The sequence below is a fragment of the Lepidochelys kempii genome, chromosome 4 (genome assembly GCF_965140285.1).
Source record: "Lepidochelys kempii isolate rLepKem1 chromosome 4, rLepKem1.hap1, whole genome shotgun sequence".
Classification (NCBI taxonomy): Eukaryota; Metazoa; Chordata; order Testudines; family Cheloniidae; genus Lepidochelys; species Lepidochelys kempii.
Window position 1 is genome coordinate 121,359,196 of NC_136383.1, and position 14,732 is coordinate 121,373,927.

A 14,732-nucleotide genomic window follows, 5' to 3' on the forward strand; every position below is an offset into this window, starting at 1 on the left:
AATAGAGTTATATCGCCTCTCCTCAACCATAAATGGCATCATAATCCACCTCCAAAGAAAATCAAAACGGTTTTCTGGATTTCAAATGTCTCTATGGAGATGTTCCATCAAATTCAGTTCCTCTTTAGTGAGGGCCTCTTCTCTCATTTCCTTCTCTCTCTCCACACCAGCCACAGCTGGAGAGTCACTATTTTTGTTGCTCCATGAATCTGAAACTTCCCCCAATTTATCATCATCTTCTTCCTTTATGCCGTTTTTCCCAGTGAGGGTCGCAGTGGCGACATGGAGAATAGAGAGAACCAGACCTCCTTTTCTGCCGCAATATGTTCCAGCTCCTCCTGGGGGATTCCTCACTATTCCCAGGCCAGCCAGGAGATATAATCCCTCCAGTACATCCTGGGTCGGCCTTGGGGCCTCCAGCCAGTGCAACATGCCTGGCAAAGTTCCAATGGAAGCCTCCCAGGGGCATCCTTAACAGGTGCCCAAACCACCTCAACCAACTTCTCTTGATCCGGAGGAGTAGTGGCTCTACTCCAAGGCCATCCCAAATAGTCGAGCTCCTCACCCTGTCTCAGAGAGTAAGCCCAGTCACCCTACAAAGAAACTTCATTTCTGCGCTTGTACCTGCGATCTCATCCTTTCAGTCATTGCCCAAAGTTAATGACCACAGGTGAGGATCGGGATGTAAAGCAACCTGTAAATGGAGAGCTTTGTCCAAGAACTCAGCTCCCGCTTCACCACCACGGATCAGTACAGCGGCCGCATCACTGCCGCCGCTGCACCAATCCGCCAGTTGATCACATGCTCCCACTTGCCATCACTCACGAACGAGACCCCTAGATATTTGAACTCTTCCACTAAATGTAGCAGCTCCCCCTGCACCTAGAGAGAGCAGTCCACTTTATTCCAGGAGAGGGCCCATGACCTCTGTTTTGGAGGTGCTGATTCTCATCCCAGCATTCTTCACACTCAGCAGTTCAACATTCAAGTGTGCATCAGAGATCACAGTCTGAAGAAGCAAGAAGGACATCATCATCTGCAAACAGCAGAGATGCTACCTCCGAGTCCTCGTACCGGATGCACTCCACAGCTCGGCTGCACCTTGCTATCCTGGCCATGAAAATTATGAACAGGCGTGGGGACAAGACACACCTTTGGCGAAATCCATCACTCACCTTGAATGAACTCAACTTAATGCCAAGAATATGAATACAACTCTCACTCCGAGAATAGAGGGACCGGATAGCACGCAAAAGCGGCACCAGCACCTTATACTCCCGGCAGCACTTCCCATAAGACTTCAAAGGGAATGTAGTCATATGACTTCTCCAGGTCTATAAAACAAAGGTAGACTGGATTAGCAAACTCCCACGATCCCTTGAGTATCTGCGAGAAAGCAAAGAGCTGGTCAGTTGTTCCATGGCCAGGACAGAATCCACATTGTTCCTCCTGAATCCAAGGTTCAACTAATGGGCGTAACCTCCTCTCAAGCACCCTGGCATAGGCTTTGCCGAGGAGACTGAGGAGTGTCTCCTATAGTTGGAACACACCCTCTGGTATCCTTCCTTAAAGATTGGGACCACCAGCCCAGTTTGCCTGTCCAAAGGTACTGCACCAGCCCTCCACGCAACATTGAAGAGGCACATTAACCACTCCCAATTTATGTTGTCTTAAAATGTTCCTTTTAATTATATAATACTTAACTATCCCTTATTTCATCTGCTGTGGTGAGGAAGGATGCAAGTTGACAAGAATATGTATTGTAGGCTATGTTGTCATGGCTTTGTTGGTCCCAGGATATTAGAGAAACCTGGGGAGACCATTTTATTGGCCCAATTTCTCTTGGAGAGAGATACATGCTTTCAAGCTTACACAGAGTTCTTCTTCAGGTCTGGGAAATGTACTCAGAGTGTCACAACTAAATACAAAGGTGAAAAGAATGTTTAGCATAAGTAAACATATTTAGAGGGACCATTTCAGGTGAAATAGCCAGATAATACCTCTCCAGTCACAGGGGGGGAAGCACACAAAAAAAGAAGCAGAGAGGGTTGGTTTAATGGGTTATAGACCATTGTAAAAAGCCATAACTCCAGTGTCTCTGTTCCGTCCATGATTTTTAGGGTCTAGCAAAGTTATGAACTTAAGCTCTTAGGCTTGTTTTTTGAAGGCACTGTGCAGTTTTCCTTTGAGGATGATGACTGAGAAGTCAGATATAGAGTAATCGCTTTGTGAAAAGTGTTCACCAAGAAGTAAAAGGGTCTTTTTCTCTTTTATAATTTTTCTGTGCAACATTTCCCAGACCTGAAGAAGAGCTGTGACTCGAAACCTGGACTCTCTCACCAAGAGAAGTTGCTCCAATAAAAGATATTACCTTACCTACCTTATGTCTCAAGAATATTTATTAGTGACGACATGGTTTTTAAATGGCAGCTATTACTTTTCCTTCACGTTTTTTTTCTTTTCTGCCTTTATGAGAGTCACTGTTCCCAACTCTAAAATATTTCTGCTTTATTTTCCCCCTAAGTGTTTTGTTTTGCTATATTTGAAATTTACATTAAGCAAAAATAATTCCATTCTTATAATTAGATGTTCACAGCTGATTGTACAAAGTAGGGAAAAAAACAGAACACTATGAAGTTATATCACTGTTCTATAAGATGATATATTTTTGACATCTTCTCGGAAGAAAATGAATATCTGTTTATTTACCCACATGTATTCAATGCTATTCTTTAACAATAGGACTCTCATTGGTGACTTTGCAATTCTCATTGGTGTATATTTACTAGAGACTCCATTTGGAAGTCTTCTTTATTGTAAGACTATTGCCAAGGCCCAGTGTACTTTGCAGGAAGCTGGACCCAAAGTCTGGAGAAAGCCCTTCTTGTTTCTGGGCCATTTCAGGAAAGCTTTAAATAAGGAGGTTCTTAACTCACTATGAAAACAAATGATGCCCTATATTTTCAATTTTCAGTGTACTGACAATGAATAACTACACCATAGAAGCTGCCAGGGAGAAGCTGAAAAAGTAGACTCTTGAGGTTTTTGACAGCCAGGAACAATTTCAGACTGGAACAAGCACATCAGCTAGATATTTAAGCTACAAAATCATCATCAGTTTAGTATGCTGACATTCTAAGTTGCCATCCTTAGGTTTCAAGGTTAACACCCACTGAGCTAAACAGGGCATTTCATATCCCTTCAGAGTTGCATTGGTTCACACATGGTTTATATTTTAAGGCTCTTTGCAATCCTAAGATCTAAAATAACATTTGCCCCTGCAAAATGAAAGCTTAGATCTGAAGCAATACTCTGCAGCAGACTCCACAGCAAATTCAGCAGAATGCACCAATATTAATTATAGATAGTCAAAACAATAGTGTGGCACCTCAAGAGTTATTACCAGTGACACTCGATGTTCCTTGTATGTAAGGATCCAAGTTACTTGCATGTAAGTTTCAGAAAGTTTCACCACTTTTTAAACTATGGAAGTACCCACCTTTGCATTTATTAAATCTTTCATTTAGTGAGAAAAAACACAAATGAGGAATGAAAGGCAGGAGGAACTCCAAAGGCTGGCAACAACAGTAACATCAGTACTTTGAGGGCAAATGGCATACTGAAGCCAACCGAGAAAGTATTAAAGTATACTTCAATGCATGCTCCTCACTGCTCCTCTGTAGTATCATCAAAAACAAAAGTTTTCCCAGCAGGTATCCATCTTTCATAACAGAAGGATGATGAGAAAGAAAACTAAATATCAAAACTGGGCAAACACATCTGGAACAACGGAGAACATGACATTTTCACTTTGTTTCCCAGTGCAGCCCAAAGAGAACACAGAAATAATTGCCCAACATAGGTTTAAATGGTGGCAATCCCTGTGTGCTACTCTGAGTGGTTATCATGTGCGGATAAAATATAATGCAAAAGATTTTAGAAACTAATTACGTCTAAATTTGGGGAAGAGGAGGAGGCCTGCTTTAAGGTAACTCCAACTGCATTCTGAGGGAAAATGAAATTGATCTGCAATCTTCAGAATCACTAGATTTGGTTATTCAGCAAATGTTGATGCCTGAGTTTAAAACTAAAAGCCTCTTGGGTTATATAGGGTCTGTAAATACAGAGACACAGAATGAAAGGGAGGATGAAAAAACCACACTTAGAATCATGTAAGAGTACAAAACAGAATAGGAAATTAGCACCCAGTCAAAATTTGATGTAAGGTTTTCTGACACTTGTACAAAAATAAATATCGAGCACTTGGTTAGAATCCAGCCGTAGCATAATAAAGCAAATGAGAAATATGACCCCAATAAAGAAAGTGAGAAATATGGCCCATCTATACCAACAATAAAGTAATGCTAGAGAACTGCTGATAAAAAGGTGGAAACCAGTTAAAGTTAACCACTTGCCTGGCCAATTTGGACAAGGCCTAAGTGTTTTGAAGCGGCACTTAAAGAAAAAATGTTCCCTAAACCAATGGTCTCTATCTTGCATTGAAGAGCCGAGTTAGAGATACCTATGGGAGATGAACAGAACTAGACACTGCTAAAAAAAAAAAAAAAAGACTACTACTTGAATCTCTCTGCAAAATATTTAAATTTCCAAGTGATTGTTGAAGTCTCCCTTCCTCTGCCTTCTCTTTCCAGAGATTTTGTCTGTACAAATGGGCCTGGTCTCTGGAAGAGGAAATATGTTGGAAGTCTATTTATCTCATGCACAAAAAAAAAAAAAAAAAAAATCTTACAGGAACAGGTATCTCCAGTTAACTACAGCCAAAGACTTTTACTGAGAATCTACTGAGGAAAAAGCACTATGGCTTGAACAGAAAATAGCTATTACAATTAGAATCTGAAAATCAGCTCAGCTGTAGGAAGTCACAGCATTTATTTGCGTAAAGCAGTGGTCCCCAAACTATAGGGGGGACACATCAGGGCCAAGGCCAGCCCCCACGGGGGCGAGATGGGAGGACCACTGAGCCCCACTCCGCTGCCAGCTGCAGCTCCGCTCTGCCCCCAGCCACAGCTCTGGCCCCAGCTCCACTCCGCCCCAGCCCACCTCTGGCCCCAGCCGCACTCCGCCCCAGCCCACCTCTGGCCCCAGCCGCAGCTCCACTCTGCCCCCAGGCCAGCTCTGCCCTCAGTCCCTCTCCACCCGCAGGCCAGCCCTGCCTCTAGCCTCAGCTCCACCCCCATCCTCAGTTCAGCCCCTAGCTCTGCCTTCAGCCCAAGCTCCTCTGCTGAGCCAATTGTGCAGTAATGGGAGAGGGGGGTTGGACAGATTCCATTACTGGTAAACAGGGGTGTGACGGGAAAAGTTTGGGCACCACTGACGTAAAAGAAGATTTCAGAGGCTGTGTCTCTGATGTTTTCTACTAGTAACTGAAAGGTTTTAACATGCATGTAGTCAGTCAGTAATTAGAGGAACTATTAGGGAAAATGTAAATAGTACTCATTACCCTTATTATATACAGTAAAAGCAGTTTTAACCGGCACTTCAATGGGAAAGCTCTATAAACCAGCATTTCTGATCTTCATTGAAATTCCGGTTTATAGTCCAGCTGGCACAGGGCCAAAAGTGGACTGGAGCTTGGGAGGGAGTGTGGAGTGTGGGCACTCAGAGGGAGTTTGGGTGCGAGAGGGGGTTTGAGGCATGGGAGAGGGTGCAGGATCCAGGGGCCGCTTACCTCGGGTGGCTCCCCACAAGCAGCAACCTGTCCTGGCTGCTCCTAGGTGGAGATGTGGCAGGCAGTTCCATGCACTGCCCCCACCTCGCTAGCAACACAGCTCCAATTAGCCAATGGGAGCTGCGGGGGCAGTGCCAGTGGAAGGAGGCAGCGCACAGAGCTGTTTGCCATGCCTCCCCTTAGGAGCAGCCAGGAGAGGTCACCGCTTGCAGGGAGCCACCTGAGGGGAGCAGCCCCCAGATCCAGTACCCCAAGCCACTGCCCTGAGCCCCCTCCTGCACCCAAACTCCCTCTTAGTTAACCAGCATTTTCTACCCCCCATTCTCCCAACATGTCGGATAAAACAGCTTTTACCGTACTATGAACTACTGCAGAAAAATTTGTTAAGGATGAAGATGAATTTTTCAAAGCAGCATACTGCCATCTGGCTAAAAAATACTTTGAATCGTGCATACATACTAGATTAACTCTCTTTTTTTTTTGGTACAGAGTGCCAATGAAGTCTATTACAATTTATTAAATAGTGGTATAAGATATGTTCCCTACCTGAAACATATAATCTCTGGATCAATAAACCAAAATCAGGACAGTAGATAGATATTTGATCAGAGGCTGAAAAGGAAAGTCGAAATTCCTGAAGCCTAACCCTAGAATGGTAGAGAAACTAGAAAATTCCTCTGACAACTTAGGAAGTCTAATACCTGTTAATAAATATTAATCCTTTTAGTTTCTTTTTTTCTTGCATATTAATTTAAATATGAACTATTCTTCCAAAATCTTTATAGCATTACCAAAGTGTGTGTTTGAATTCTAATTGGTTTTTAACCTGTAAGTGACCTATATTTAGGAATTTCATATGATTGAGTGTTGAGCTGCATCTAGTTATCCTCAGCATTTACATATCTTTAAGAATCCAGGTGTCCTGCAGAAAAAACCCTCAAACTACTAAAAGTGTACACAAAAGTATAAACAAAACTGGGTGATATTGTTATAGCAGATTTTTCTATAAAAAAATTGCTAGTACAGATGAGTTCCATAAGAAATGAAAAAGTAACAATGTCCGGATTAGACCTCCCCTTATCTTATCACTCATGTAACGTAAAGATACCACCAAAAAATCCATAAGAAATTAAGTAAAATGAAAATGTCAAGACAAGACACATAGTAAAATTAATCATGAAAGTATTTTTCCCTCCAAAAACAAGTTTTTGTCTCAGACCCTATAAAAAGACAGAGGATTTTAAAAATTAGGTGAGGGAGTGCAAACTGTGGCATCCCACCAGTAACAGATAAGAAAAACACAGGGTACATCTACACTCCAGTGTAAGCTCAAGCTCAGACTCAAGCTCAAGCCTATCCGCCAGTTTTATCCACGCATAAATCATGCTAACTCAGGGCTTCGACCCAGAGTCCCAGTACCCTGTGGGGTTGCAGGATCTGAGACCAGGTCAGGCCTTGATCCAGGGTTCAAGCCCTATTGTTTTGTAGTGTAGACATAGCCTTGCTTGACTCAGGTCCTGGGAGTCCTCCAAAAAGTATCCCACAATCCCACGGACCAACGTCCTTTGTCCTCTCTATTCCAAGGATCTTGAATCTCCTCTATTGAAAAGAGAAGCAACCACCCTTGGCGTACTGCAGCAGCTCAGTGAGTCAATGTTAATCTTTCTGACCACTGAGTTGCAAATACCAGAGAGCATTCTGTGTTTGCAATGCAGACTGAACAGAACATCTCTTTTGTGAATCAAACTGCTTCAAGGTCACAGGAATTGGTGAATCTCTGGTGCAAAGCCAGGAAAACTGTGGACTTTAGTAAGAGTACTAGGAATGACCATACATACTAACAAACAGTGAAGAAGCTGGTAGCTTTGCAAATTTAACAAACTAGTGACCAGTACAAGGAGCAGATTAAGTAGCTCAAGAGTAAGTACCAGAAAACTAGAGACCAGAACCGCACCCCAGGAAACTTGCCAACATCATGCCCGTATTATGAGGCGTTTGACTGGGTGCTGGGCACTGTGCCCAGCGCGGAGCCAACCCTGATGCACAATGACCTAGTCAGCCAGGATGGTGCCCTGCTGGCTCCAGAATCCAGCATGGGGACTAATGGGAGAAACAGCAGTCACTGAATGGGGACACTGAAGTCACTCTGTTGCTGAAACTGGTTCCAGAGCAGGTTTTGGAGCAGGAGCAGCACATTCTGGGTCCATACTAGGAAGAGCTGATGCACCCCCAAAGGACAGCCCACTGCGGAGCCTGCAGCAGACGCAGACAAGATAGAAACTGATCTTAAGTCCACTAAGTTTTGGGTTCCATTTTAACGTTTAACAACACAGTAATAGAAGGAATTTCTGCTCCAGGAACCAGTGCAAAAGTTATGAGAAGCCCCAGTTAGCAGTGTGTATTTGTTAATGGCGGAGTGTATGCCAGCAGCATAGTTCCCCTCAACACCACCACATGGAGCTCAAAAAGGTAAGCAGGACACGTAAACAGTAAAGAATATCTTTTAAGTGTATAGTTTACAGAAAAACCAGAGATTTGTTTTGCTAGGACCATTCCTGTTTCTTAAAAATAATAGCCTTACATTGCCATGCCTGTATGTATGCCATTCTGTAACCATTCTATGGTCTATTGAGACTTAAGTTACTGAAAGAAGAAGTTCCTCACCTTGTGCAGTAACTATGGTTCTTCGAGATGTGTGCCCCTATGGATGCTCCACTGTAGGTGTGTATTCATCCCTGCGCTGCTGATCGGAGAACTTCGGTAGCAGTGTCTGTTGGGCCCCGACATCTGCGGTCTCTCCTCGTGCTGTGCCATGAGGCTAGTCAATGCACACGAGCTAACCCTCCTCAGTTCCTTCTCTACTGCAGAGTCATAGACAAGAACTCTGAAGTAGAGGGGAGGAGGGAGGGTTGCAGAGCACCCATAGGGCCACACATCATCTCGAAGAACCATCATTACTGCACAAGGTAACAACTTCTTCAATTTGTGACCCTGTGGGTGCTCCACTGTATGTGACCCCCAAGCAGTACCCCTTCTGGAGGGCTGGGACTTCAGAGTTGGATCAGTTACAGATGAAAGTACTGTGTAGCCAAAGATGGCATCAGAGGCGGAGTCCCCAGCGATCAGGTAGTGTTCTGAGAAAGTGTGGTCTGACGCCCATGTCGCCGCTCTACAGATCTCTGAGACAGGGACATTCTTGAAGGTGGCAAGAGATGAGGAGATCAATCTTGTGGAGTGTGTATGGATCGACTCCGGAGGGGTCATGTTACAAATTTGATAGGACTGTCTGATACAATTCGAGACCCACTTAGAGAGTCTTTGGGCAGATATTGCTGAGCCCGTGGATCTTTCCGCCATAGAGAGAGGAAAAGGCTAGAGGACTTTCCAAAGGCATTTGTCCTATCAAGGTAGAAGGACAGGGCTCTCCTAACATCTAGGATGTAGTATAGCCTCCCTATTGTCTTGGTGAGGCTTGAAGTAGAAGATTGCAAGGTGAATCAATCTGATTCATGTGAAACGGGGAGGTTACCTTCGGGATGAATTTTGGATATGGTCTGAGTGTAACCTTGTCTGGAAAAAATACTGTGTATGGGGGATGCGCCATCAGAACTGCTTTCTCTTCTATTCTTCAAGGTAATTGCTATCAGGAATGCTGTTTTCACTGATAGGTATGTAAGTGAACACGTGGCTACGGGTTTGAAGGGCGGCCTAGTCAGCCCTTTCAGTACCAGGTTTAGATCCCACATGGGGTAGAAAGTCAAGGTTGACGGAAAAGCTTTATTATACCCTTAAGGAACTTTTTAGTGGTTGGGTGTGACAGCACTGAATATCCCTCTAGAAGTTGGTGAAAGGCTGTAATAGCTGCTAGATGGACCGTAAGAGAGTTTATGGATAATCTTGACTTTATACGGATCAGAGCATAATCTAGGATGTGTGGAAGAGTCACAGATGTTGGGGAGATTTGTTGGGACATGCACCAAATCTGAAACCTGGACCACTTCTGCAGGTAAGTTTGTCGTGTGTAGGACTTTCTACTGTACAATACAAACCCTGGTATCTCCCTTGAGCAGGAGCTCTCTAGGTGTTGGAGCCAAGCAGGAACCATGCTTTGAGGCAGAGAATCCCTAAATTGGGATGCAGGATATGCCCTTTGTCCTGTGAGAGGAGGTGCAGAAAGGTTGGGAGAGAGATCGGCATGCACATCGCGAGCTGTGCTAGGTAAGAGTACCAGGTCTGTCTTGGCCAACTAGGAGCAATCAGGATGATGTTAGCTGCATCCCTTTTTATTTTTAGCAGGATCTTCAGTAGTAGAGAAAACACAGGAAAGGTGTAAAGAAAGTCTTTGTCCAACGGGAGTAGAAGGGTATTGCCCAGAGAGTGCTGCCCCATCCCCACCCTGGAGCAGTAGTGTGGACATTTCTTGTTCTGGTAGGTGGCAAACAGGTCTGTGGACAGCATTCCCTATCATGTGAATAAGTCATGGAGTACTGATAGGTGTATCTCCCACTCGTGATCATGTGAGAATTTGAGACTGAGATGGTCAGTTGTCAAGGTCTATTTTCCCAGGAGGTAAGCCGTGGACAGAGTTACATTGTGGGAGATGCATCAGTTCCATAATCTCATTGCCTCTGCGCATAGAGAGGGAGACTGCCCCCCCTTGCCAGTTGATGTAGTACATGCAGGCTATGTTGTCCATTAGGATCTTTGTATGTGAGATTCTGCGATCAGCAGGAAGAAATGGATGAAGGTGTTCCTGACTGCTCTCAGTTCAAGGAGACCAATGTGGAGAGACATCTCTGTAGGCAACCATTTGCCTTGCATCATGAGACTATTTAAATGCAAATCCCGCCCAATGAGTGATGCATTGGTGGTAAGGAGCAATGATGGTGATGTGTGCGAGAAGGGGATCCCTTTGCACACATTGGCTGGGACCTTCCACCAGTTAAAGGAGTTTTTGATCCTGGTGGGTAGTAACAGGGGTTTGTCCAGCCTGTGTCTGTTCTCTAAACCAAACAGAACCATAGTTGGAGGTATCGCATGTGGAATCTAGTGTGTGGTATCACCACCATGCCTGTTGACACGTGCCCCAAGAGTTCAAGGCAAAGTCTGGCTGGTATCTGTGGACTGTATTGAACAGTATCTATGAGCAAAACAAAGAAGAGAAACCTGTGTTGAAGTAGGAGGGCTTTGGCCTCTATGGCATCTAGGTCAACCCTTAGGAATGCCAGGCATTGCACTGGAGTGAGGGTTGACTTCTGGGTGTTGATCTGTAAACCCAGTTCTGTAACAAGTACAAGTGTATCATAGTGTTGATGGCTTTGTGGGCGTCTTGGAGAGATCAGGCTCTGAGGAGACAGTTGTCCAGATATGGGTAAATCCTTATCCCTTGTGAACGTAAGTTAGCAGCTACCACTGAGAGAAGTTTGGAAAATACTCTTGGGACCAATGATAGTCCGAAGGGGAGGACTCTGTATTAGTAATGGTAGTTTCCCAGAGTGAACCTGAGAAATTGCCTGCGAGCAAGTAAGATCGAGATGTGAAAGTAGGCATCCTGGATGTTAAGGGCCGAAAAACAGTCTCCCTGTTCCAGTGTTGGAATGATCACCAATGAGGTGACCATCTTGAACTTCTGAGCCTTGAAAAATTGTTGAGAGCTATGAGGTCCAATATGGGTCTCTAACCTCCCTTTATTTTAGGTATTAGGAAGTAACGACAGTAGAACCCCTTACCTTGTAGATGCTGAGATAGTAGTTCTATGGCTCCTAACTGGAGAAGATGATCTATCTCCTGTTGTAGTGAACTCTTATGAGAAGGGTCCCTGAAGGATGAGGAAGGGTATATCAGAGGGGGTATGGAGGTCAAATGGATGGGGTGCCCGGATCAGACAGACAATCTCTATAACCCATTGGTCCGACATTATGCGTTCCCAGGCATGGCGGAACACTGTGAATCGGTGGCCAAATGGGTATACAACCATGGTTGATTGCAGTTGTGGAGAGTGGTCTCACAGCGCCTCAACCTGCCTGTCAAAAGTGGCATTTACAGCAGTGGATTGGGACGAGGTTTGCAGACCGGACAGTTTGCGCTTCAGGAACTTCCCTTTCTCAATTTGCAGTTCATAATGGTGCTGAGGTTGATATTGAGCCATGTAAGGTCTGCACTGAGACTGGGGACTAAAACATCTCTTTTACCCCAGTCTATAGATTCCCAGTCACCAGAGGGTAGCCCTGGAATCCTTTAGAGTATATAGGGAGGCATCAGTCTTTTCAGCGAAGAGCTTTGTGTACTAAAAAGGAAGATATTCCACCTTGGACTGCACCTCTTTCAGGAATCCCAACAAATGGAGCTATAACACCCGTCACATCACCATGGAGATGGACCTAGGTACCATGTCGGTGGCATCACTATAATCGGCCCTTGATATTTTTGCTACTAATTGCCCCTTCTGTATGACGGTCTTGAAGGATTCCCAAAGCACCTCCGGCAGTTCGTCAATAAAATAATTGAGTTTGTTGTAATTTGTGTAGTCATATTTGGCCGTGAGCTAATTGGCAATATGAAACTGTAAGGTGGCCGACGAATATGCCTTCCTGCCAAAGAGATCAAGGCACTTCCAGTCTCTGCCATAGGGTGTAGCCCTGGACTGGTGTTGCCATCCGTGGGAATTGATTGCATCCACCAGAATGGAACTGGGTGTTGGGTGGGAAAAAAGGAACTCTGATTCATTTGCAGGGACATAATATTTTTTATCTGCCCGCTTGCAAGTTGGTGCCACCGATGCCAGGATTTGCCACTGTTTTGGCCAGGTCTAAAATGGCCTCATTGATTGGGAGGGTAATCTTTGATGAGGAGGAAGAGTGGCGGATATCCAGGAGCTGATGGTGCATATCCTTTACCGCCTCTAGTACTATGTAGAGGGTGACCACCATGCTCTTTGCCAGCTCCCAGAAAAGGTGGAAGTCATCTACCAGAGATGGTGGGGGAGGCATGACTGTTTCCTCCAGGAAGGAGGATGTGGTCTTTGGTGTTATGTCCTCCTCCATCTCCTGAGATGGTTCAGAGGTCTTAGATGCTGTCACCAATGGAGTATGCCTGGAGGGTTCTCAGGCAAGGCTAGGAGCCCATAATGCAGGCTGTCAGTGTGCCGCCCAAGGGTCACAATACAGCCATTGTGGTATAGGATCTGGTTGGGATGCCCATGGGTGGCCATACCAAGATTGTGGTGATGGTGAAGCCATTTGGGGGTACTGTCTCAGACCTTGCTGATAGTGGGTCTTGTATGGAGCCTGGGAGAAGTACTGTGAGACTGCTGCCTCTGGCTCACTGTCCGAACCCTCACTAGACAGTGGAGGAGCATGGCTTAGCTGAAGGGATATCCCTGTACCTGGTAAAGGCTCGATGCCGTGCTGTCAATACCGATAGGCAAGGACTCAGGTGCATCCCGTGCACAGACATCTCTGGGGTATGGTGGAATTCTACCAGTACTGAACATCCCAATGGTGGTTCCAGGGGAAATGGAGACCCTGTCTGTACCAGTCTCTGCAGAGCCTTGTGAGCCGCCACTGACAGTACCAAGGTAGACTCGCATACTGGGAGTGTCTTCTTTAGCTTGTTCTTATCTCTCGGTACTGAAGAGACATTGCCCATGCCCATACTGTCTGTGGACTTGTCAACAGTACTAGTAGCCAACAATTGTCATACATGGATGCCAGACTGTGATCTCTGCCCCAGTGGTGCCAAGAATATGGAGTGAGATAGAGATCGCTTGCAACTATCCTGAGGATCACTTAGCGGTCTTCCTGCCCTCTTCTTAGAGGACTTATGAGAGGAATCCCCAGCCTGCTAATTCAACCCACTTCCCTTAGAAATTGAAGGTTGTGGGGAAGACTCACATCTGTCAGGAGATTGAGGTCGGAGAACTGCCTCCACGAAGAGAATCTTCTGGTGGAGCTCTCTGTCCTTGAAGGATCTTGGACAGAGCTACTGGCAGAGGGTACACTTTTGCTGTATGTGACCCTCACCGAGGTAGCAGATGCACTGAGAGTGCTTATTCATGACCAGGATTGCCTCGCTGCATGTGTGGCACTTCTTGAAACCCAGGGAGCTGGGCATACCCTGCTAAGGGGAAGGGTCCCCCAGGAGCAAAAAAAGGTGGGGAAAAGGGTAGGAAAAAAATGAATGGAAGAACAACAACTAGAACTACAACTAGAATTGGGGACACTAACTGCGAAATGAAAACAGAAGAACAACAGCCTTAACAGACTCCTAATGGCTCCGTTTCTAGCCAGGGAGGTTGAGAAGGAACTGAGGAGGGTTAGCCCATGCACTCTGCCTAGCCTCATGGTGTAGCATGAGGAGAAACAGCACATGTGCAGGCCCAATGGACACTGCTACCAAAGTTCTCTGATCAGCAGCAGAGGGACACACACACACCTACAGTGGAGCACTCAAAGGGACACTACTTGAAGAAGAAACAGAGAATTGTGTGTCTGTGAATGTGTGTGTTTGGGGAAATGTTCCATTCACAAATCTAGTCTATTTCAGTTAGAGGTAGTCCATGAAGGTAACAAAATCATTTGTCCCAAATATGATTGCAGTTTGAAATTTTGTCCAGAAATGTACTGGGGAATGGGGAGGAGAAAGGCTGTGGATTTCTATGTGTTTGCATGCAGCCATAACAGTCCATGTGGAAGCTAACACAGCATCCTGTTGATTCCCTCATGAATTCTGATCCAATCCTGTGTGTTGATAGCTGCAAACTTTTCCTGAAGCAGGAACTCCAGATAGGTAGTCACATTCTGGGGAAAGGAATATTTTTCAGGGCCACCTCGGTAGCTGACCAGCTCAGACCACTCATAGATGTGCTGCTCAGTCACTACACGTTTAAATACTTCCGTTGCATAAACTTACAGGTTTTCAACCAGCAACTTGGAAAAACATCTGCCTTTGCTAGTCGGGCACCACAAAAAAAGCTATGTCCTCCAAAGTGTGGAAGGTCTGAAATCCTAGAATGACCACAGATGGCAGACTCCCCCACCTTCCC

At 45.2% G+C, this 14,732-nt stretch overlaps 1 protein-coding gene across 6 annotated transcripts in view; it reads right to left on the minus strand.

Annotated features, from left to right (window-relative positions):
• The window catches only part of RGS12 (regulator of G protein signaling 12), a 183,552-nt gene that overhangs the window by 131,393 nt on the left and 37,427 nt on the right, over positions 1-14,732 (minus strand). For 4 of the 6 annotated variants that reach the window (XM_078852589.1, XM_073342637.2, XM_073342638.2 and 1 more), the window contains one exon: positions 1,176-1,334. The exons of the other annotated variants lie outside the window; for them this stretch is intronic. In XM_078852589.1, coding sequence (XP_078708715.1) covers positions 1,176-1,334 — 159 coding nt within the window. The remainder of the gene's footprint in view (positions 1-1,175; positions 1,335-14,732) is intronic. 6 annotated transcript variants of the gene reach the window in all.